Raw genomic sequence first — 24,060 nt, 5'->3', positions numbered from 1 at the left:
AGAAACCATCCTCCCCACTCCCTTCAGAACCAGACTATTGGTACTTCTCCTCAGCTACATCCATTTACCTGATCCAGTCTCTCTGAAAGTGGCTAGTTATGCCACTGGCAGCATAGCAGTCTAACTCCATGAACAAGGGAGGGCAGGTAGCCTCGTTGCTGTCTTAAGCTCACAGTCTTACTGCCTCCACCTCCAAGTGTTGGGGGTTGGTCTGGTGCTGCTTGTATTTGGATGCTAAATTCTGTATCTGAAGATCTAGTTCCTCCAGGAGGATCCTCACATACAACACCAGTGATGCTGTGTATACCTAGCTCCCCAAGTAAAAAAAACCTTTTGGTCCATGAAAGGTTAAAGCCTGTGAGGGCAATAGATAGAAATAGGCGGGTTTTCAATGACCTGGCTGGAGGTCGCAGGTAGAGACTGGAGAAGAAAGGACAGGAAAACTGGAGGAGCCTGCCATGAGAGGTGACGGACAATGAGTATGTGGCCAGGGAAAACAACAAGTAACAAGAAACACATGGCAGGGATGTAAGTTAGAATAGCTTCAAACTAGCTTGAAACTAGAATAGTTGCACAATCTAGACTTATGGTTTGTAAATAAAATACTTGGATTGTGTGTCTTTTATACAGGCCAGAAAGAATTTATATTTCCTTTTATATCCAAGCTCTAGGATGATAGACATGTGTCACTGAACTTGGCTTATAGAGTATCGAGGATAGAACCTAGGGCTTCATCGTTCTAGGAGACTGCTCTACCAATTAGCTCCAGACTCGGCCTTCAGGTTAAAAGTGAAAACAGTGGGCTGGAGAGATGGCTTAGTGGTTAAGAGCACTGACTGCTTTCCAGAGGTCCTGAGTTCAAATCCCAGCAACCACATGGCTCCCAACCATCTGTAATGGGATCTGATGCTCTCTTCTGGTATGTCCAAAGACAGTGACAGTGTACTCACATACATGGAATAAATAAATCTTTAAAAAAAAAAGTGAAAACAGCTCTGTGGGTGTAGTTCAATGGTGGGAGTCCTGGGTTCAATTCCCAGTATGGCAGGATACACAGTCTATAGTTAAGTACTGACCACTGCTCCTTTCCCTGTGTTGAATGAATGAGACTGCTGATTATTTGGAATGGCCCCGTTTCAGATGTGCACTGTTAACAACCACAGCAAGAAGAACCACCCAGACAAGTTTTTTTTAAAAAAGCTTACATTTTAAATGGTGCGTGTCTGTGTGCGAGCGCAGGCACCTGTGTGCAGTGCTTGAGAAGGCCATAAGAGGGCACTGAAGTTACATGCTGGATTTTACAGTTGCACAAACAGCCTTGGCAGGGAGAGGTGGACTGAACCCACTAGCTTTACACGATCCAGACTGGTAAGCTAATCGCCGGTCTGTCGCACAGCAGCACCGACCATCGCCGGCGCTCCCTCCCTCCGCAGGGTTCGAACCTCAACTCTTTAGGACCTTTATAGGGACCTTCCCTCTAGAGCCGCTCCGGGGCCCAGGATGCAGGCGCCACGCCACGACTCGGCCCACCCCCCTCCACGTGCGGCTCACACCTCGCGCCGCACCGGGGCACTCGCCTCGCCCCTCCTTCACTCCCTCCGCCCGCCCCCTGCGGCGCCTGCTTCCTATTGGCTGATGGCTTCGTCGTTCCGACTGTAGCCCGGCGGGCCCCTACCAGCCCGGAAGTCCCGCCCTGCGCGCGGTGCTCTGGCCTTCTGACAGGCTTATAGGCTTGTCTATCGGCGAGGCCGGGCCCGAGTCGGTGGCTGGGGGCCCGCGGTCGCTGAGCGGTCCGGGCTGGCGGCGGTTTCCGGTTCAGCGCGGCTGGCGGGCGGGAGGCCCGGAGCGGCGGCGGCGGCCCCTGACAGACAATGAGAGCGGCGGGGCGTTGCTGAGCGGCGGGGGCAAGAGCGACGCGGCCCGGGGGCGGGGCGGGCGCCAGTCATGGACAATCAGGTAAGAAGCCTCCGCCCGGGACTGGCCTCCCGCTGCCCTGCGCGGCGCTGGGGCCGGCCCTACGCGCACACGGCCCCGCGGGCGCCCGGTGTGCGCGCGCCCATTCGGATGGGCCCTTCTCCAGCCACCGCGACCCCGGGGCGTCCTTCTCCCCCCCATCGCCATCTCAGGATGCCCCTCCCCCACTGCGACCCCACGCACCCCTCCCCCATCGCGACCCCAACCCCCTGGGGGTCTATCTCAGCACCCCAATGCCACCCACTCTACCCTGGGAATTCTTTGCCAGCGTAGTGTATCCACACCGCTGGGGCATCTTGGGGGACACAGCCTGGGCCAGAGCCCCATGAGAATCCCAGAGTACCCCTTGGGCATTATTCAGGAACCCAGGGCTTCAACACCTTAGGAATTCCATCTCGTTCCAGAGGTCCCTGGAGGCACCCAGTTTACACACAGACTCCTGAGGTGCTTATCAGGAACCCAGGGCTTTAGCACCCTGGGCATCACAGCCTAGAACCTTTTGGGATTTCCCTTAGAGCCTTGGTGCTAACTAACATAGCACCCTGGGGATCCCCAGTCTGGTCCACAACTCTTCAGGAAGACTTCTGGAACCCTATAGCCACTTACAACAACACCATGGGGAATCTATCCTGAATCCTGGGGCGGGGGGGGGGGGTTATCTTTTAGAATCCCAGAATGGGACCCATTGGAATTACAAAGCCACCCCAGCTGGGAACTTCAACGTGTTCACATCCCCTGTGGATCCAAATCTAACCAGACTCCCTTCAGAACTCCTGTACATCCCACAGCTCCTGGCATCCTTGTCTGGCCCAGAATCCTTGGAAACATGTTTCAGAGCTTCAGTGGGACTTTCAGCCCCTGTGGTCCCTAGCATGGCTCTGAATCTGTGGAGACTATACAGATTCCCCACAGACAGCTCCAGGAACTCTAGGTTGGTCCCCCACATATCCTCTTAGATGCCACACCAACCCAAATATGGCCTGAACCTGCCTCTTTCTTTGGAAAATTCTTTCTTCCTGGGCCCATGTCCCCAAGTCTCCTCAAACTCCAAGAACCCCCAACTAGGTGCTAGTATAGTTTCAGGTCTGTTTTGAATGCTCTGCCTAGGCCACACCCTCTCTCCATCTAAGACATCCACTTCAGGTCACTTTCCCCAGCCTCCTGCATAGCCTGCCATCTCTCCTCTACCTCCTCCCCTCATGAGCATCTGGTTCCCTCACTCTGTCCTGGGACTCTGGGCCTTTTGCTTCTGGGAACTTTTTTTTTTTCTTTTTCTTTTTTTTCAGAGCTGGGGACCGAACCCAGGGCCTTGTGCTTGCTAGCCAAGCGCTCTACCACTGAGCTAAAACCCCAACCCCTGCTTCTGGGAACTTAATTCTGATGTGGGACCTTTGAGCCTGGGCTGGAGTCTTCAGTCCCTTTGATTCAACCTGCTGCCCACTCTTCATCTGTGCCCAGGGCCCAAGGGTGGCACTACCTTTCAGATATGGACCAAGGGCATTCTCAACCTGGTACCCTAAAAGCCTTTCCAAGTTTTAAGACCCTTTGTCCTTCGTTTTGTCCTTTGGCATTGGCCAGCTTTGCCCCTGAGACAATGATTTCCGACTCTCCATCTGTAATCCTTATCCCGTCCTCTCTCACCCTGGTAGGCCTACTCTGATCTCAGCTGCTCTTCTGCAGCCATGGTCCCTAGAACAAACATCCCTTCCCCTCTGCTCCTGTTCCCTCTCCCCCTCACATTCTTCCTCACTTAGCTGCAGGTGGATTCCCCGGGCTCCCTGTTGGCAGCCCCCTGCCCTGTTGGTTCTTATAAGCCTGAGGGTCTTCTGGCCCTTGTACCCATGACACCCAGCTCTGTACCATGTGAGTTCCTCCCTATTTTCTTCAGATTACCCTCACCCATGGTCACATCCTCCCCCTTCCCTTTCAAAGCCCAAGCTTCTAGGAGCACCAGTCCTGGGAACGTGTGGGCTGTGGGGGTACAACAGCTGATGGCTTCCTCTGCTGTTGATAAGGGCAAGTTGGGGTATCCCTAGCTGCTGGAGCCATGGAGGTGGCTTTGTCTGGCTTGGCCATGTGGCTGTGTAGTTTCAGGTACATGTGCAGGGACCTTCCTGTCTGTCCCACTATCTGTGACCTAGGATCATTGGGGCAGGTAGCTGGTGGCATTGCTTTAAGTGTCCCTGGTGTGCCTAGGTTTTCTGTAGTGAACAGGATGGTTTGCAAGCCTGCTTGCTACTTGGGCTCTTCATTGATTGAACCACACAAAAAGTCCCTTTCCCTTCAGCACCCTCTGTACTCCAAAGCTCTGGAGTCCCTGTCCTCAGTAGAGTCCCCAGGGATTGGAGGTCATTCCCTCTGGTATGCTGGGTGGCTGTCACTTTGTGGCTGTGATGCTGAGAAAAGGCAGCAATCTCAGGAACAGTGAGGAACAGGATTTGTTCAGGTGTGAGACCCTGAAGAGCTGCCGGTGCTCAGCTTTGACTGGCTGCTTTTAGGTGTCAGCCAAGTAGTATGAAAAGTTGAGTCCTTAGATCACAGGAGCAAGCACCTGTTAAATGCTGGGCAGCCATCATGACTGAGTACGCAGGCATACCAGAGGGTAACAGATAGGACCCTGGCACTAGAAGTGTACCAATGGTGCTGGGCTGGGGTGTTGGTGTGCGTGTGCCATCTGCCTTTCCTTCCCTGCCAACTCAGAAGAAGCCCAGCAGCTGCCCTCTTTGCAAGTCTGAGACCCCTGTGAGGAGTGGAGAACTTAGAGATGTTTGTCCTCAAGGGACTGTGGGTGTGCAGGGTAGAGTCCAAGCCTCTCTCCACCATGGGGTTGCCATGAACCCATATGTGCCTTACTAGGAAGCAGTATGCTCAAGTTTGGGTACTACCCTGTGTGCCTTCTCTGTCCCTGTCCTGGTCTCATGTTTCCCTCTGACTCTGAGGCTGGTGCAGAGGCCAGCACAGAAGCAGTAGTTTTTGCTCTGGGCTTCCTGTTTAACCTATGAGCAGGAAGGCCAGAGAAGTGTCTCAGGTGTCCCCTTCTCGCCTCAGTTTAGTGCTGTCTGTTGTATTGGACTTCCATGTTGAGCAAGGGCACACCCAGGATTGCTGCTCACTTTGGGGAGGGATGGAATGGAATTGGCTTTTTAGGGTATAATGCTAGAAAGATGAGAAGGGTCTGAGAGCCCAGTGGAGCTCCCCAGTAAACCGTTAGGGAGGATGTTGTAACTCCCAAAGAACCTGGGAACCCCCTTCCCAGAGTCCCTCCTTGCCTAGCCTCAAAAGGGGTGCAGTGTGGTCACAGGTGGCCCTGTTTGGGACTGTTCCACTCTGGGAATGGATATTTTTGGCTCAGGTGTGGGGCCAGTGTGGATTCCTTCCCTGATGTCCTGAGTGTCACCTCCCTACAGGAGTCCTGGCAGGGAGACTATGGGCAAAGCACTGGAGTTGGAGCCGCGTCCCTGGTCCTCTGTAGCTAGGTTTTGTCACTGCTTTGCTGGCCTGCCTGACAGGTAGGGACCTGCAGCCTGGATTGGGGCTGCTCTCAGTCCAAGTACTCCTCCTAAGGAACTAGGAGACACATAGTGGCTCTCCTTGTGCTGTAGACACCTTCAAGTCTTCTTTCAGTACCTGTCATATCCATGAGGATGGCACACCTGTCCCTTCCTAGGCCTTTCTCATCCTTTGTTTTGACTGTTGTGCCCTGTCAGAAGGAAGAAGATAGCTGGGCCCAGAAAGGAGGTAACAGTGCTTGGAGGCTGGGCCCAGGGCTACCAACTTAGATACATTTTTTATTTTTTGTTCTCCAGACTTGTCTTGCCTTTTGGGCAGGTGCTTTCAGTTGTAGTGGAGTGTCTTAGGGTACCATGTTTCTCTTATACTCTAGGCTGCCTGCTTCCCAGGAGTGCTGACTAGTTCTCAAGAGCTCAATTGACTTGGTCTTATGTCACCAGTGCTCTGTTGGGTCCGTGTCTGGGTCCTGGCACCTTCACCTTCAGTGTGTGTGAAACTTGCTGTGGGGGTGGACCTGATGTTTTTTCTTACTGAAGGTGAGAGTCAGATGCATGCCAAGGTATCACCAGCAGGAGCCAGATCACAGGTGTAATTATACCATGGGGTGTTGTGCAGATTCCCAGAGGAAAGGGCATTTGTTACAGAGAATTCCCACAAGAAAATTAGATGAAAGCCTATGGGAAAACTAACAGCTAATGACTGCCTCCCGGGCCCAAGCTTTGCCTGGGCATTTGAGGGTTGGCCAGAAGGAGTGGATGATAGATGGGTGGGAGGGATGAGTTGATCGATGTGTGGATTGGTGGGTGGATAGGCTGGATGGATGGGTAAATGGATATGTGAGGGCAGCATGGTGAGTGGATGGACGGATGAGTTGGTAGATGTGTGGATAGATGGATTGATGGTCATGTTAGTGTATGGTGGATGAATAGACAGATGGGTAGATGGATGGGTGACAGGGAGGATGGATGAATTGATGGATATAAATGTATGGTGGGTGGCTAAGGGTGTGTGGGTGGATTTGAAGTTACTCAGAGCTATGGGATGAGGTGTTCTGCCCTTTGTCTCTCCACAGTAAGAGAGAATGGGCTCTCTCAGGAAAGGCCTGTGAGATGCCCCTTGGGCTGTTTGTCTGGCTTGCTGGATTGGGATTCTGGGTCTGTGTGCCCTCTGCCAATTGGCCTGGCAGCATGAAGCCTCCTTTTGAGCCTAACTGGCCCCAGGTGGCACTCTAAGGCTTTGGGCTGCTGTGCCCCTTGGCTTCTGATCTCCAGCAGCAGGATGGGTGACACTTCTGGGGCAGGCCCTGGCTACTCACCTCTGCCTGGGAGCTTTCCTTGGGGTCCAGGTGGCAAGGTCACTTGTAGCTCCCAATTTTGAGGTTGTGCAGAGGCATCCTTGCAACAAGTGGTCATGGTGCTAGAAGAGCCTTGTGGTGCTGGCAGCATGAAGTGAGCTGTGCTGCTTATGATAGTGTCTCCACCCAAGTTCCCCTTGCTATCAGCACTGCTCATGGAGAACCCGCTGGGGGTATTGCTCAAGTGTGGCACTTGTTCTGATGGGCACAAGGGATCCAGGTAGAGATCAAGGAGGGGCCTGCAGATGATAGCACCAGGGTAGCTAGGGCTTAGTTGCACCTTGAGCTTTAGGCCCCTTTCTCATGTTAATGACACAGACCCTGTGCGGTTCCACCACTACCACACTACCATTTCTAGAAGATTCTGCCGTGCCCACGCGCCCCCCCCACCCCCCAGGGTGTGAGTCTCTCCTTGAGGTTCAGCAAGGAAGGACGAAGGTGATTAGGTCTGGGGGACCTGGACATGACTGGTCCAGCCCTTAGCTGGAGTGTTGTGGCCCTAGTTGGCACCAGCCCTTTGGCCATTAATATCGCTAGCTAGTGCTTTGGCACAGGCTGCCAGCGCCTCGAAACCTGTTTACTTTGGCTTGTGCCTCGAAGTTCTGGCGCCTATGTCGTAGCCCCAATGGAGCTGTAGTCATTCGTTCTTTCACAATAGCCACTGTGCTGCCTGTGTTGTGACCTGTATGAGAACCTCAAGTCAGGCAGGCAGCCCAGGGCTCAGCTGGTGAGTTGTAGGATGTAGAGATCAGTCCTGTAGCTGATAGGAACTCCAAAGAAGTGGCTCGGGAATAGGGTCGTCAGTATTTAGGAATCTTGGAAGCCTCGGCCAACAGTGGCCCTCTGGCCATGTTCTCCAGGGTGCTAGCAGTATTGCTCTAGAGTCATATTGAAGATTCTCTACCCATACCCCATCAGGTATCCCAGGGTCTGGCCATGTAGCCCAGGCTGGTCTTTAGCACATCCTCTTTGCCTCTGCACTGCAGATCACTGGCAGGCACCATACCCAGCAGGGTGTTAAGTGTAGATTGATAGTTTCCCCCATGATGCTCACAGTGCTGGGGTTCTGGGCCTCTGTTCTGCCCTTCTGACTGTCCATGCAAAGTTACAGTCCTGCCCCTTGACCCAGAGACTATATCATTTCTACACTCAGGTCCAGCTAGTTTCTCCTGTCACGCCTCCCTTCCCTTTCTCCAGCTTCTCCCTCACCTGCCACCATTTGTGGCCAAGCATGTTTTTGAGATGTCCTTGCCATTACCCACTTACAGTCCACTATTACCTCCCACCCCCGTGTCCCATCTAGTTGCCTGTCTTGCCAGCCCTCTGATGCTTAAACTGTGCTTGTACTGGCAGAGATCTGCCTACACAGACACTAAAGGGGTTATATGGTCAAGTGTGGGAGAGGGTTGGAGATGTAGTACAACTTCTGGGGTCTAGGCACCTGGACATTGGTTCCACTGGGGAGGGATAGCAGAGGCCAGCGTGCAGGAGTTTCTGGAAGAAGGGCCGATTGTCTTTTTTTATCTGGGTAGGGCGCTTAGCAAGCCACTGTGGTCTCTGCTGCTGTCAGAACCCTGTTTTATATTGTTGGGCCTCTCCATCAAGTGTATTCTGGTTGGGTCAGACAGGACACCCCAGCATTCATGAAGCAGAGGGGTGGAGAGTTCAAGGGCAGCCTGGGTTGCATGGTAGGACCTTGTCTTTAAAAGGGTTGGAGATGGGGTATACTACGGCTGAGTATGGTGGCACACACTTTAAGTCTGCTTTACAGAGCAACTGGCCAGGGTTACTTAAAAATAAATGTCTATGGCCCTGATGGTGTAGTTTAGTGCTTGCCTGGCATACATGAAGGCCCTCAGTTCAATCCATAGTATCACAGAGAGAGACAGAGACACACAGAGACAGAGTGTGTGTGTGTGTGTGTGTGTGTGTGTGTGTGTGTGTGTGTGTGTGTGTGTGTGTGTGTTCTTTTTTGGACTGAAGGAGATGGCTCCAAGCGCTGCCTTGCAAACTTGAAGACCTAAGTTGGGTCCCTAGAAGTCATGTGAAAAAGCTGGGTGTGGTGCTTGCTTGTGATCCAAACCTTGGGGAGCTGCAGACAAGCCTAACAAGTTCCAGGCTTGTGGGAGACTCTGTCTCAAAGAAAATAGGCCTGGGCAGTGGCTAGGTTGTTATGAGCACTGCTGCTGCTGCAGAGGGCTAGAGTTGGGTTCCCAGCATCAAGCAGGTGACTCACAAACACCAGTTCTAGGGAATCCATTCCCTCTTCTGACATCCCCTCCCCTAGCTCCACACACAGCAGATACACAGACAAATATGTAAATAGAGTGAAAATAAGCCTTAAAATAGAACAGTGAGTAGTATTCCTGAGGGTGACCTTTAGAGCTGTCCTCCATCTCTACATATATACACACATGCATGCATACACACATACCACATTAAAAACATATAAAAAGGCCAGGGAGATGGCTTGGTGACTAAAGTGCTCACTGTGCAATATGAAGGTGCACTTGAGTTCCCCAGCACCCATACAGACCAGCACTGGGGAGGCAGAGGTCCTGTGGTCCTCTCTGCTTTCTGTTGCTGGGGTAAACACATGATCAAAGACAGGTTGACTTGGCTTACACATCCCAATCGCAGCCTATCACATAGCCAGGTCTTGCTCCTCATGGTTTCCTTGGTGCTGTGTTTGCCTCCCAAGAAAGACCACCTGCCAAAATGTGGCGTAGTCCATGGTGGGCTGAGCCCTGGCACATCAGTCATTCATTAAGAAACCACAGCACAGGACAGTGTGACAGAGCACTTTCTCAGTTACGTTCCATGTTCAGATGACTCTGGTTGTGTCAAGTTGACATACCAGCGCCTGGGCAAACTGGTGACCTGGACGAGCTAGACCAGCACCAATGAGAGGTCCTTTTTTAATATGTACAGTTGGAGAGTGGGAGGATCTTTGGGCTTGCGTACATGTATATGACATTCTAGAGAAGCTTTTACAGACTGCAGGGATTCTAGTTGGCTCCCTTTTCTGAGGTGGGCCCACCGTTGTGCTGGAAGTCCCTTGGAGCGTAGCAGCTTTGTGTTTAGTTTGGGGCTGGCCTGAGTCGCCTGAGCTTTCAGGGTATAGTGTTAAGACACTTGGAGGAAGGAGGGAGGATGAGAGTGCTCCATCAGGGAGCTGCTGTGGCTGCCTAGGGCTGTCTGGTTGTGCTCTTTGAGGTCTCAGGCTCTATGTTCATGTTAATAGTAGGGGCCGTGGGAGTTTCCATGAAGAACACAGACTGAGAGGTGGTCAGGGAAGATGCCCTGTGAGGGGACCATCTAGTCTTCAGTGAGATGTCCAGGGTGTCCAGGGGACAGCATGGAGTTGAAGGGGCCAAAGATATTGCTGCTGATGTAAGGAGCCAGGACCTGAGCCCTCTTTGCACGTGTTGGGGACTGTGGTACGTGTGTATCTGCTTCCTGGAAGCATGCAGAGATACCTACAGCCAGCCTGACTGTCCCAGACTGGGGCATTGGACAGCAGTGAGTGTCTCTGCCTCCATGCTGACCAGGTCCCTACCTCTCTCTTTCCCCTCAGTGCACCGTCCAGGTGAAGTTAGAGCTGGGGCATCGTGCCCAGCTGCGGAAGAAACCCACCACTGAGGGCTTCACCCATGACTGGATGGTTTTTGTGCGTGGCCCTGAACAGTGTGACATCCAGCACTTTGTGGAGAAGGTCATCTTCCGACTGCATGACAGCTTCCCCAAGCCCAAGCGTGGTGAGTGTCCTTTTCCTGCCCTTCCCCATCAGTGGACCCTGTGAGCTTGGAGGTAGCAGGACCCCTTGTGATATGACTAGTGACTGTGTCCCGCCTACTCATGGGAACTGGCTGGGGACAAGTGGGTGCTGGAGCAGCCAGGAAGCATCCTGGGTCAGAAGCAATTAGGGTGATGGCTTAAGAACTGTCTGAGAAGTCTGACTGGGTGTACAAACAACTCTTAAGGGCTGGTCCCCGGCCAGCACAAAACAAACTCAGCAGTATTTTTAGAGTTGCTTTTTTGTCTTGCTTTGTCTTGTCTTTCTTTATTCTTTCTCACAGTGCTTCGTCTGGGCTTTCTCTCCCCTTGGGGATCGTTTGCTTATATGTTAGGGTGTGTGTGTGTGTGTGTGTGTGTGTGTGTGTGTGTGTGTGTGTGTGTGCGCGCGCGTGTGCTTATTATGCTTTCTCTTTAGCTTTTCCCACCCTGTTTGGTTTGTCTGTTCTGGTCTGGTTTTGTTTGTCTTGGATTACTATTATAGATGCTTGTTTGTAACCTGATGAGAGAAAAAGAAAGGATGTGGGCTTCAGTGGTAGGAAAGGGCCTGAGAATAGTTGGGAGAGAAAAAGAAGCCAGAATTTACTGTATGCAAAATCTATCTTCAGTAGAAAAGAATGCATACTATTTAGGGTAGAAAGATTATGGGGGCTCTTATCACTACTGTACTTGCATATGTATCTCTCTTCTGGGTACCATGTTATCAAGGCTACAACATGTGGTTCTCATCGCTGTCCCTCACTTCCCCATCTGCCTGAGGAGCAGCTTCCCTGGGGACAGTGTCTGGTAAGGCTTCTGATCAGAGGTGACTTCCTGTGGCAGGGGCTCCTGGCAGGCTGTGTAGATCATCTCTGCTAAAGTGTGTGCTTGTGTGGAGGCTGGTCAGGCTACCTCAGCTGTCACTTCTCATTCTGGGTCAGAGCTGGGCATGCCCTGGAGTCCACAGCAATTTTCTTTGTGTTCTGTGCTAGTGATAAAACACAGGGTTTTACACGTTAGTTGAATACTTAAAGCTGGGTCACACACCCAGTTCCGAGGATGATGTATTCTGGGCAGGTGCTCTAATCCTGAGCTCTGCTCCCAGTCCCTCCCTGGGAGATTCCACTTAGGGGCTTTACCTCATCACTCCCCCTACCCCACACTGGGGAATTCTAGCCAGGGCCTTCACCTTCTCATACCTCAAGGCCCTCACTGCAAGATCAACTACAATAAATGCTATTTTTCTTAAGGATTGGGCAGAATGGTTTTCTGTAGTGAAGCTCTTCAACTGGAGTTCCTTTTTTTTTTTTTTTAGGAGCTGGGAACTGAACCCAGGGCCTTGTGCTTGCTAGGCAAGCACTCTACCACTGAGCTAAATCCCCAACCCCTTGAACTGGAGTTTCAACTGAAGAGCTGTTGCTGTTCAACTTCTGCACTGCTAGATAGGAATATTGACACTGGGCCTGCAATGGATGACAGGCTATATGCTAGGGTCCTCCTAAGAATATCAACCAGCCATGACAGGTCAAGTCATATTAGGACTGGGTACCTCCTCTCCTATTGAGGCTAGATGAAGCAACCCAGTAGGAGGAAAGGGTCCCAAAGGCAGGCAACAGAGTTAGACAGCCCCTGCTCCCCCTGTTAGGAGTCCCACAGGAAGACCAAGATACTCAACGTATGTGCAGAGGGCCTGGGTCAGTCCCGTGCAGGCTTCCCTGGTGGTGCCTCAGTCTCTTGAGTCCCTATGGACTCAGGTTAGTTGATTCTATAGGTGTCCTTGACCCTTCTGGCCCCTGCAATCCTTCCTTCTCATCTGCAAGATTCCTCAAGCTCCACCTAATGTTTGACTGTGGGTCTCTGCATTTGTTTCTGTCAGTTACTGAGTGAAGCTTTTCTGATGACAGTTGGGCTAGATGCCAATATATGAGTATAGCAAAATATCATTAGGAGTCAGTTCATTGACTTTTTTTTCCCATTTATGTTTGATTCTATCCTAGTTCTCTGGGCTACCCAGCCTCTGGTTCCTAGCCATTCAGGCAGTGTCAGTGATGGGCTCCTTTTCGTGACGTGGGTCTTCAGTTCGACTGGTCATTAGTTGGCCACTCCTACAATTTCTGTGTCACCTTTTCACATTTAGTGTTTTGTTCAAAAAGTTCTCTCCTGTGTCAATGCATTCAAGGCTATTTCCCACTTCTCTTCTATCAGGTTCAGTGTGTTGGTGTGTCTGGTTTATGTTGAGGTCTTTGATCCAGTTGGACGTGACTTCGTAAAGAGCAGTAGATAAGGATCTATTTGTTTGATTTTTCTTTTCTTTTCCCCCCAGAGCAGAGTGTTGAACCCAGGGCCTTATGCTTGCCTAGGCAAGAGCTCTACCATTGAGCTAAATCTCCAGCCGATAAGAATCTCTTTGTATTCTATATGAGATGCCCAGTTAGATCAGCACCTTGAACATGCTTTCTTTCTTCCGTTGTATAATTTTGCCTTCTTCGTCAAAAATCAAGTGTCCATATGTGTGTGGATTTACTTCTGGGTCTTCAATTCAATTCCATTGATAACCTGTCTGTTTTTATGCCCCTACCATATGTTTTTATTACTATTGCTTTGTAGTACAGCTTGAGGTCAGGGGTGCTGGTAACTCCAGAAGTTCTTTTATTGTACAGGATTATTTTAGATACCATGTTTGTTTATTTGCATGTTGTTATTTTTCTATATGAAGTTGAGTATTCTTTTAAGTTCTGTGAAGAATTGTGTTGAGATTTTAATGGGAATTGTGTTGAATCTGTAGATTGCTTTTGGTATGATGGCCATTTTACTATGTTAATTCTATGATCCATGAACATGGGAGATCTTTCCATCTTCTCATATTTTCTCTGATTTTATTTTTCAGCGATTACAAAGTTGTCATACAGGACTTTCACTTACTTGGTTTTAGTTATACCAAGGTATTTTATTTCTCAGCCCATTTATCATTTATATACAGGAAGGCTACTGATTTTCTTTGAGTTAATTTGTATGCAGCCGCTTTGCTGAAGGTGTTTATGAGCTGTAGGAGTTTCCCTGGTAGTATTTTTGGAGTCGTTTATGTATAGTCTCATATCGTCTGTGAATAGCGAGGACTTCCCACTGCCCTCCAGAAAAACTTGTGTGTGGCATGTGAATAATCCCTGTGTAAGGGCTCTGTGTTAGTTAGCGTTTTTACTGTAGTGAAGAAACCATGACCAAGGCAACTCTTACAAGGACAACATTTAATTGGGGCTGGCTTCCAGGTTCAGAGGTTCAGTCAGTTATCATCAAGATGGAGCACGGCAGCGTCCAGGCAGGCCTGGTGCAGGAGGAGCTGAAGGCTAACAGGAGAAGTCTGGCTCTCATGTAGTTAGGAGGAGGGTCTCAAAGCCTACTACTCCCGCAGTGAGCAGTGACGCACTTCTGACAAGGCCACACCTCCTAATAGTGCTGCTCCCTGGGCCAAGCATATTCAAACCACCATAATCTCCTTATCTGATTGTTCTGGCTAGGACTTGAAGTACTATATTGGATAGACACGGAGAGAGTGGCAGCCTTGTCTGTCCCTGGTCTCAGTGGGATCATTGCTTTAAGTCTCTCTTCATGGACTAAGCACTTCTAAGGCGGCAGTGGTTTATTTTTCTTCTGTTTTATTTTTTCTCTTCTCTCGTGCTTTTCATCCAAATCCCTCCTTTTTAAGTATTCATCTCCTGTATTTCTACTTGCCTTCCTTCTTCCTTCTCTTAAACCACATAGCCATTGATCTGTCTACCCATTTACTCACCTATCACCCATATATCCATGTATTCATTACCAGCCCGCCTATCTCCTACCATCCAGTTGTTCATCCCCCTCCCACCTGTCTGTCCTCCCACCCACCCACCCACCTACCCACCCATCCTTCTACTCCCTCCATCCTCTGTCAGTACTTTGGTTCCCTATCTTAGACATGGCAGCTATGGCTGCTGTACAGGGCAGGTGCACATGGAGGCTTCAGGTGTCAGACAGGTGCCTGTCTCCTGACAACCTTCCCAGGTGAGCAGCCAGTCCAGAGGTGCAGGACATCAGTCTGCCTGTGCTTTAAAGTGAGGCGGCTGTCTGAGTGGTGCATTCGTACAGTCTCTGCAGGACCATGCGTCGATGGCCAGCCTGGACTACATAGTAAGATCCTGGCTGCCGGGGCTGGGGATTTAGCTCAGTGGTAGAGCGCTTACCTAGGAAGCGCAAGGCCCTGGGTTCGGTCCCCAGCTCCGAAAAAAAGAACCAAAAAAAAAAAGATCCTGGGTGCTATATAGTGATCTTTAGGCCAGCCTGAAAACTATGGTCCTGCCTTAGTACTGAGTGCTGGGCTCACATCAACTTGCTTTATCTGTGACTGCAGAGACCTGAAGTCCTCCCCAAGTGTTTGCTAAGTGCAAGTGGCTTCTTCTTCCTTCCCTGTCAGCTTTGGCCCAGCATTTGACTCCTACTGAGGTGGCTGAGAAGCTATGACAGGACTCATCTCTCCTGGAGCCTCCACGGCCCTCCTTTTGGGGCTGCCCTCCATCCAGCCAAGGTTCTGGGCTAATGTGCCCCCCCCTCTTTGGAGTTAGAGGGTGATTGTGGATCTGACACAGGGTGGGGTCACCTGGTCTTTCTCTGGGCCCCACCTCTGAGTTACTTTAAGAGAGACTTAAGTCATTACAAGGTCAGATTACAGGGTCTTTTCTTCATTTGTGATTAATTTAGCTTCCTGAGTGCTGGGATCACGGGTGTCCCTCCCTCCCCTCCCCCACAGTGACACTTTCTGTGGCATGAACATCTTTCCCTTGGTAGATTTGTCTGTTCTCCCTTCCATCCCATTGAGTGTGTGGTATACTGCACCTGCCCCAGACCTGACTCATAAGATGGTCGGTCCTCTGTGCCTTCCCCTCTCCTCTCCTTCCCCTGCTCCCTGAATGCTTGCCACAGTTGGTTGTCTCTTCAGCTGCTTCCACTGAATTCACTTTTCCTTAACACTGTATTTATTCTCTAAGTATTTTTTTTTTTCTTTTCTTTTTTTTGGAGCTGGGGACCGAACCCAGGGCCTTGCACTTGCTAGGCAAGCGCTCTACCACTGAGCTAAATCCCCAACCCCTCTAAGTATTTTTTTTTTAATCACTTTTACATTTTGTATTCTATGTATATGTGTGTTTCTGTGTGGGCGTGTGCCAGGGAGTGCAGGTGCCCGAGGAGGCCTGAAGAGGACATTGGATCCCCTGGAACTAGAATTGAAAGTACTTGTGAGGGGTGCTGGGACCTGAACTGGGGTCTTCTGCAAGAGCTGAGTCATCTTTCCAGCTCCTGAAACAATTTGACTACATTAACGCACTTATTTTGTATATGTGTTGAAAGAGGGTACACCATGGCATCTGTGTGGGAACTGGAAGACAAACTTTTCTTCCCTGTACCATGTGGGTTCCAGAGATCAAATGTAAGCCTTCAGTGTTAGGGGCAGGCTTCTTTACCTTCTGAACCATCTCGCCAGGTCATATTTCAGTTCCCTTTGTGGCCCTGTGGGACTCTGGGCCAGAGGGAGTCCCCAAAGGACCTTGTCTGCCCCTACTTTCTAGTTTTCTTCCTGCCTTTGGGGAGACTTAAGACACACAGGGCTTCCTCCTGACATGGATAGGCTGACCTTTTGCCCATCCCTGATGAGGTGATGCCCTCCCTGAGCAGCTAGTGACCTGGAACAGAGACCCTGTCCTGTTGTCCTTACATGGAGCTCCAGTGTCTGGGTGACACTCGTGTCTGGGCTTGTTGAGAGGTGATGGCGTTGAAGTATGTGGGCAGGTGTGAGGGCGGAGTGGCCACACACTCTAGACTCCTGGCAGGGCAGTCTCCACCTCCCATCAATTTAAGGGGGGCCACCCTCACAGGAAGAAGCCAGAAGGGGAAGTGAGTGCATACACACAAAATAAAGGAATTAGCAAGAAATGCACAAGAAAGACATTGCTTTGTGGATGCTGTGACTCACGTGCAGATCCTGATGTAGGTCCCTAGGAATGTCTGATGTGGGTGTCCAAAGCATTGTTAGGGCTGGGAGGGCATGATAGCCCTGAAGGAAGCAGTAGAAGGGAGTCTTGGGCCCACCTTTCTTGTGACTGGAAAGCCACAGACTAGTCTGGCCTTTGCAGTTGCCTGCCTGAGTCCCATGCAAAGATGTCTCACTGGTCTTGCCTTCAAGGGAGTCCCCAAAGGACCTTTTCTGCCCCTACTTTCCTACAGGCTACCTGCTTACTAAGCTTGGCTCCATAGGCATACACATTGTGCAAGGATGAGATTGTTGTTGTCATCCACCCCATCTTCCTCAGTCCCTCTGTCTTCCTCTCTCTCCCTCCATCTCCATTGCCTTTTGCTACCATGCCTGGGTGGCTGTTTCTCAGCAGCCTCACGCAGGTAGGGTATTGTAAGGAGGTTGTGGGTAGACAGTGAGTGGGTCAGGGTCGTTCCAGGGCCAGGTTGGCAGGCAATTGTGTCTGAGTGAGTAACTTGGGGAGGACCTCCTGTGCCTCCTGCCTGGCATCCCTGCTGTTAAGGTGCTTGTCACTGCACAAAGTGCTACATGTTGTAGCTTTGGCCTGTGGTAGCCTGCCCCTGTCCTGCTCTCTGCTGACCACTCAGAGGCCCTGCCCTGTCTTCTCCCTGACCCCACTCTGCCCTGTCATTTCTCAGAAACCCTGGTCTGTGCTCCATTGTTCCTGCGGCCTGGTCTCCTGAGCAGCCTGAGGGCCTGGAGGGCCGTGGTAGGCAGGACAGGAGGCTGATGGAGTATTTTCACTCTCTTTGCAGTGTGCAAGGAGCCTCCCTACAAAGTGGAGGAGTCAGGCTACGCAGGCTTCATCATGCTCATCGAAGTGTACTTCAAAAACAAGGTAAGAGGCTGAGGGAGTGGAAAGCACCTGTGACCCTGGCAGGAGCCAGACTGTGAGGGAGGGAGTAGAGGTGGGACTAGGGGCACATGCTTGTCAGTCAAGCTTAGACCCTAACAGAATGAAAAGTAGAAACAAAAAGTGGAGGCTGACCCAGCTGCATACAGGTCATGAGCCCTCAATAGGGCAGAGGAACGAAGAAAGACACAGAGATTTCCAATCTGGTGATCTAGGCTGGACTCAGAGAAACTACAGCTGCCCACACACAGCTGGACCAGAAGGTGGGGTTTGTGCCCACAGCTAGGCAGGGAGGCAGGGTAGTTCATCTCCATAGGAGCCCTCTCTGTAGGGGAGCAGTCTGTAGACTGTCAGCACCCAGCATGAGAAAGCTATGGTGGCTATTGTACACCCTGTCAACCCTGTAGTTGCTGTGTGTGGTGTGTTCCCCCTCAAGGCTTTGCTGTCCCTCTGAACCTGAGGCTATGGTCTCCTTGACATGGGTGCCTGTGTCAACAGTGCACATTCAGTCAGAAACTGAGGACTTCAGTGTCTGGAAAATGACTAAGTGGGACATGTCCCCTGGAGCAAGTTCTGCTGGTGAGGCTACACAGACCTCCAGACAATAAATGTCCTAGGCTGGCAAGTGGGGAAGCTGGGTTGGCTGTGTCCTAAGAACCACCTTCCCAAGGGAAGAGTTGTCAGGGTCCCTGAGTGAATGAAGCATGTCAGAGCAGTGCCCACAGAGGGACAGCTGGGATGGCATGCAGTGTAAGCATGTTTTCAACAGCCTGCTTCTTTACTGCGCATGCCGAGGCCATCTCACAGCAGCCAGCACTGGCACAGGGAGAGGGGCTTCTCCTCCAAAGATTTAACTTCTGTGTACTGGGAACCTGTGCCCTTCCAGTTGTTTTTCTCTGTAGTTCTTACAACTTTATAATTTTACTCTGTCCATGCATTTATATATGTTTGTCACACACACACACACACACACACACACACACACACACACACACACACATCAAAGGCAAAAGACCACATGTGGGGAATTGGGTTCTTTCCTTTTATCAGGGGACTTTGGGTTTTGAACTCAGGTTATTAGGCTTAGCTGCAAGCACTTTGACCGAGTGAGCCCTCTTGCTCACCTCTCAGTTGTTTTGAGGTTTATGATGCTTCTATACGATGGCACGGTGAGGTTCTTTTTTTTTTTTCTGAGTTGTGTGTGTTGGTATGTTTTCACAAGTGTGCATGGGAGCCAAAGAGCATCTTTAGAAACTGGGTGATTCCCTACTCTACCTCGTGAGAATATGGCCTCTCACTGGCTTGACTGCAGTGATCTATAGGCATCTGCCTGTCTATACCTCAGCTCTGGGGTTACAGATCACACTCAGGAGTGATCTGATGCTTGTAAGCAAAAACATCACCAGTGAAGCTGTTTGCCCAGCCCGGATGCACACAGTCTAGGAGCATTATGCTTCTCTCTGTATTGGAAAAGGCCTCTGTTGCAAGGGGTACCTTATTCCCGAAAGACCCCAAGTTTATCTCAGCCTTTTTTATATCAGCTCTGAAAAGATTTGAGAGTGACAGGAGAGACACCATTTTGTTGCAAGGACCTCTAGGGACAGGCTCAGGTGTGCTGCCCTGTGGGAGCAAGTGCTGTTTCAGTGAATTGCAAGTGCATCCTGAGTTTCAGCCATGCCACAGTAGAGGCAGAGCCAAGGTCATGAGTACTTCCCTGCAGCCTTCAGTGATCAAGTGAGTGGCAGGAAGCACATAGCAGTCTGTCCTACTGTGGTCCAGGAAGGGACAAGGGTCCTACTGCCAACCTGTTCATGGTGAGGCCATGAAGTATAGGGACAGTGGGGCTACTGGTACAACTGACCCACCTCTGGGCCAACAGACTCAGTGTCCTGGAAGCTTAAGGACTGTTTATGGTCCCCTGTGCTCAGAAGCCTTGTGTCCCTGACACCTGTGGGCTTCTCCCTTGCTGGCCAAGCAAGTGAGCTGGCTGGGCTCTGGTTCCTCAGACATCCTAACCCCAGCCACCCACAGCTCTCTGCAATTTGTCCCAGAGCCTGTTGTGCTAATGGGTGAGGAGACTGTGTGGTAAACATCATGCCAGTGGAAGGCACAGTGCTTAGAGAGTAGGCAGGGTCTTGCTTACTACCCAGGCGTTTACCCAGCTCTGTAGTGATTAAGTCCCTCTCTGCTCCCCCAGTCCCTATGGGTTGACTTACCACAGGTCTAGCCAGAGTTAGCTGCCCTGTCTCAGCCAAGGATGGCTGCCATCGGACAGATACAGGGATCTGGCTTTCTGATTGCAAGCCTGCAGTCAGCTGTGGTGTCCCTGCGTCTTTACATGCTGTTGGTATCCTCAAGGGTGAACAGCATGGAGCTCCTGGACTGCAGAGCCTGCAGAGTGGCCTGGGTAGAGGCTGTTTCCCCCTGTTCCTGTCTCACACTCTGTCTGAGGCACATCCTGGATGGGGCTGTCATCCATGTCCTGGCATCTTGGGCAGACCTTGCTGTGCCAGGCACCATTTAAAAGGAGATTCACACTCCTGGTGTTTCTTAGTTGCTTTGGCCATGGTGGGATGAACCAGGGCCACTAGCTATGCCATAACACATTCCTGGGCTTCACAAGCAGAGCAGTGCCTTCGCCTAGCTGCTCACTTGTGTCAGCAGGCCGGGGAGGGTGGGTTGCACTATGTGCTTTGCTCCTGCTTTTCATCCTTGCATAAGAAGGGGTCTTTGGTTTCCAGCGGCCCTTGGGCGTGATGAAGCATGGCTGCTCATTTGCCACCATGTTCTCGCACAGGTCACGCAGTCTGCTTCACCCAGCAGTCGTACCTGAGTGTTCATCCCGCCCTGAAGGCAGGTGCCCAGGCAACTTTGCCCAAGGTCTTGAGACTTTGTCCTCCGTCCTGTCCTAGGGGAGAGGGACTGCATCTGGGCCTCAGGAAGGTGCAACCCTGGTGGTTGAGGTTTTGTGCCCCTGCATACTCTTTGGGGATCCCAAGGGCTTCATGTGAGCTACAGGTCAGATGTTGTCATGGACCCCTTGTTGCTCTGGGCTGCTGACCATGCACATGTCCCCACTATGTCCCCACTATGTCCCCACTATGTCCCCACACGTCCTTCTGAGGCAGTTCTTGGCTCATCACAGGGTCTCTCATGTGAGATTCTTTGCTGAGGGTATGAGTGTTTTCTGAGTCATACTGGACATCTGTATGATGACTTCCTGTCCTGTGCATATACTCTCAGGACAAAGACTAGCCAGGGAATTGTGTCTCTAAGGGAGCTGGGAGTCAGTCCCCTGGAGGGAGGAACCCAAGCTTGATCACACCAATGGGGTCTGTGCTAAGCAAGGTCTTGTCTCCTCATCACCCAGGCTACATGCAGATACAGGGAAGGGGTCACAGGGCAGTGTAGTGACAGCAGTGTGGCCTGCCTACTTTGCTTCATGGGTCTCCCAGGGAGGTTTGCTGAGGATCGGACACTTGAAAGGAGCGCCAGTTAAGCGCCACAGTGGAAAAACCACAAAGCAGGACCTAGTGCAAGAGTGAGAGCTTTCACCTAACTGTAGGCATATATCATTCCCCACCATCTCTAGTCTCAGAGCCAGGCCACTCACACAGCTGTGCTCAGACCTATGGTGTTCCTCTGTTGTTTTAGTTAGGGTTCTGTTGCTGCATTGAAACACAGTGACCAAAAAGCAAGTTGGGGAGGAAACAGTCATTCAGCTTACATTTCCACATGGTGGTCCATCCTTGAAGGAAGTCAAGACAGAAAACTCAAATAGGGCAGGAACCTGGAGGCAGGAGCTTATGCAGAGACCATGGAGGAGTGTTGCTTACTGGCTTCCTTAGCCTGCTTCTTATAGAACCCAGAACCACCAGCCCAGAGAGAGTACCGCCCACAATGGGCAGGACCCTGTCGCATAGGCTTGTGCAAAGCCTGATCTTATGAAGGCATTTCCTCTTCTTAGACGACTCTAGCTTGTTGACATAAATCTAGGCAGCACACCCATCATTCCTGACCTCTGAATAGAGCCAGGCCACTCACAGGGCTGTGGCCAGACTTGCTCTGCACTGTACAATGTGAGTGCTTGGATCTGGGTGACATCCAGATGACACACTGGAGGCACGCAGGTCTTCCTGCCACCACACCCCTGGTGTGTGCACCTGTGTTGAACTGCATATGCTGTGTATAGATAGATGTGCATTACTCTCAGACAAGGGACAGCACCAGATTGGGGAGAGAGACTAAAAGACACAGGACATCTAGTGTCTGGAGCCAGCAGGAGTCAGGCCAGGCAAGGTTACAGGGGTGCCCCTGTCTCAGCAACAGTAGAAAGAGTATTGGCTCTAAATGACGTACCATGCTTATATCTCAGGAGCTGCTGCCGTCAGAGTGGCTCTTAGGTTCAGTCTGTGAAGTGGTCAGAGTCTGTGACCTTGGTAGGTTATCGGGGGCGGTGGGCAAGGGCTTTCCAAACACATCTGTTCCCAAGTGTCTTAGAGTCTCCCTCCTTCCCATCCCCCTAGACCTAGCTAGAGGAGGTCCATTGTCTCTGCAGGCTATAGCTGGAGAAGAAGCTAGCTGTGATGTGGCCTGGCTGCTTAAAAAGCATAGTGGATCTGTAACCAGGCAGTGAGGGACTTGCCTAGACCCCAGGCCTGCTCTCCTATAAGCTGAGCTTCCCTTGAGTCTATGAAGGCTTGTGTATAAAGGATTTGTATTTAAAAAGAAGGAACTTCCTTCTTTCTACAAGCATGACATTTATTTGTGTATTTGTGTGAACACATGAATGTGTAGGTACATGGGGGTATTTGTGCATTTGCATATGTCAACATGGATGAGTGTGTCTTCACACCTACCTGGGTCACTTTTGCACACATGCTGTAGGTTGCAGTTTCGTCATTCAGGGCCAACTCTGTCTTAGAGACTGAATGGTCACTCCCAGGGGAGATCAGGAGCCAATTCCTTCTGGTTTTTCAAACTGATGTTTTTTGTCCTTGGTCATTGGGTGCCCTTGTATGCACTTCTTTGAAAACCCCCGATTTAATGTTCTCTGTTGATTGTGGACATCAAAGTAGTCCAGCCCTGCCCAGCCGGAACCAGGTTTGAGCCTAATAGTGTTTGCCAGGATTTACACAGCACCTTGGCTGTTTGCTTTTGCCATCCTTGCTGAGCACCAGCAAGCCACACTGGAGGCCTGTTCTGCCTTTCTTCTACACTTCACACACTCTGAGAGGCTCCTTTAAATAGCCTGTTGTCAGAAAGTAGATGAATCACATGCCAGTATTTGGCAGGAGAGGCTCAAGTAGCAGACGGCAGGCTGTCCTGCAGAAGTTACAGAGGTGAGGCCCACAGGTGGGATCAGCCCTGCAACTTCACTGTTCCTCCCCACTTTCACTCTGCTGTTGGAAATGCAGTGGCCATGGCAGCCAACACCACATCTGTGCATGGCGTTGTCTATTCTGGTAGATGCTAGTAGAAGAATTAGGAGGGTTCTAGGAGTAGGGGCCTGGGAGGAGTTGGGGGGGGTGGGCACTGAGAGGAGTAAGAGGCCTGGGGGGAGTGGAGGTCTTGGAAGAGGGTGTGCTAGGAGGAGTTGGGAGGACTGAGAGGAGTAAGGGGCCTGGAAGGGGTCAGGTTAACTTTACTTTCTGAACAGTTCCTCATGTTCTGTGGTGGCTATACCATTTTGTTTTCACGGTGATGAGACTTCCTGTGTCTGTGTGACCTCAACCACGCCTACTCTATGTTTAAACCTTGACCCGCTCAATGGATAAATGGATTTTCTTGTTGAGGTTTTTGCCTTTTCTTATGGTCATGGTGGCCCAGCATCTTCTGATAGCTCACTGGTCTTCAGATAATACACTCTGCTCGGAGTTGATATTGCTGTGCTCTATGGTAGAAGCTTTTTGTGTACTTTGGGTATTGTACTCTGGCCATGTGTGACCAGCAGGTGCCTTACTTCTATCTGCAGTTATTTTCTTACTTATGTCCTTTTATGTACAAAGATCTCACATTTTTAGGAAATTTGGTATTCTGGTTTTCCTTTTATTTGCACATGACTGTAGTATCAGTTGCCACCTGAGGTCATAGAGGCCAACCCTAAGGTTTATACTAGTTCTGTAGTTGTGGGCTAATTTCGTGCTGGAGACAGAGCCTGGGCTTTACATGACCCTCCAGGGCCAGTGTGGTTTTACTTTTGTGTGACTTTTGAGACATACTAGGTAGCCATAATTGGTCTGAAACTCACTATGTAGACCAGGTTCCAGTCTGGCCTTCCATCCACTGAGATCTGTCTACCCCTGGAATTGCTGGGATCAGTTGCTTGTACCATTGTGCCCAGCTTCATTTTTATATATGTATGTTTTATAATATTTATTTTGTATGTATATGTATTTAGAGACCAGAGTACAACATATGGGAATCCGTTCTCAGCTTCACCATGTGGGTACTGGGGCCTGGCAATAACATGTTTCTTTACCTGTTTAATTATATTGCTGGACCATTTTATTTATTTTTTTTCTTTTTTCTTTTTTT

The 24,060-nt window shown here is 50.6% G+C and overlaps 1 protein-coding gene across 3 annotated transcripts in view; it reads left to right on the top strand.

The window, feature by feature from the left end:
- Window positions 1–1,740: 1,740 nt before the first annotated feature.
- The window catches only part of Mllt1 (MLLT1, super elongation complex subunit), a 44,888-nt gene continuing 22,568 nt past the window's right edge, over window positions 1,741–24,060 (top strand). Inside the window, exons 1-3 of one of the 3 annotated variants that reach the window (XM_006244307.5) lie at window positions 1,741–1,956; window positions 10,416–10,596; window positions 17,426–17,508. In XM_006244307.5, coding sequence (XP_006244369.1) covers window positions 1,945–1,956; window positions 10,416–10,596; window positions 17,426–17,508 — 276 coding nt within the window. In that variant the 5' untranslated portion in view covers window positions 1,741–1,944. Of the gene's footprint in view, window positions 1,957–10,415; window positions 10,597–17,425; window positions 17,509–24,060 lie in introns of those variants that run through there. The other 2 variants (NM_001106876.2, XM_039083136.2) reach the window with 2 other exon arrangements.

The sequence above is a fragment of the Rattus norvegicus genome, chromosome 9 (genome assembly GCF_036323735.1).
Source record: "Rattus norvegicus strain BN/NHsdMcwi chromosome 9, GRCr8, whole genome shotgun sequence".
Classification (NCBI taxonomy): domain Eukaryota; kingdom Metazoa; phylum Chordata; class Mammalia; order Rodentia; family Muridae; genus Rattus; species Rattus norvegicus.
This window is presented reverse-complemented; position numbering and strand designations above follow the sequence as displayed.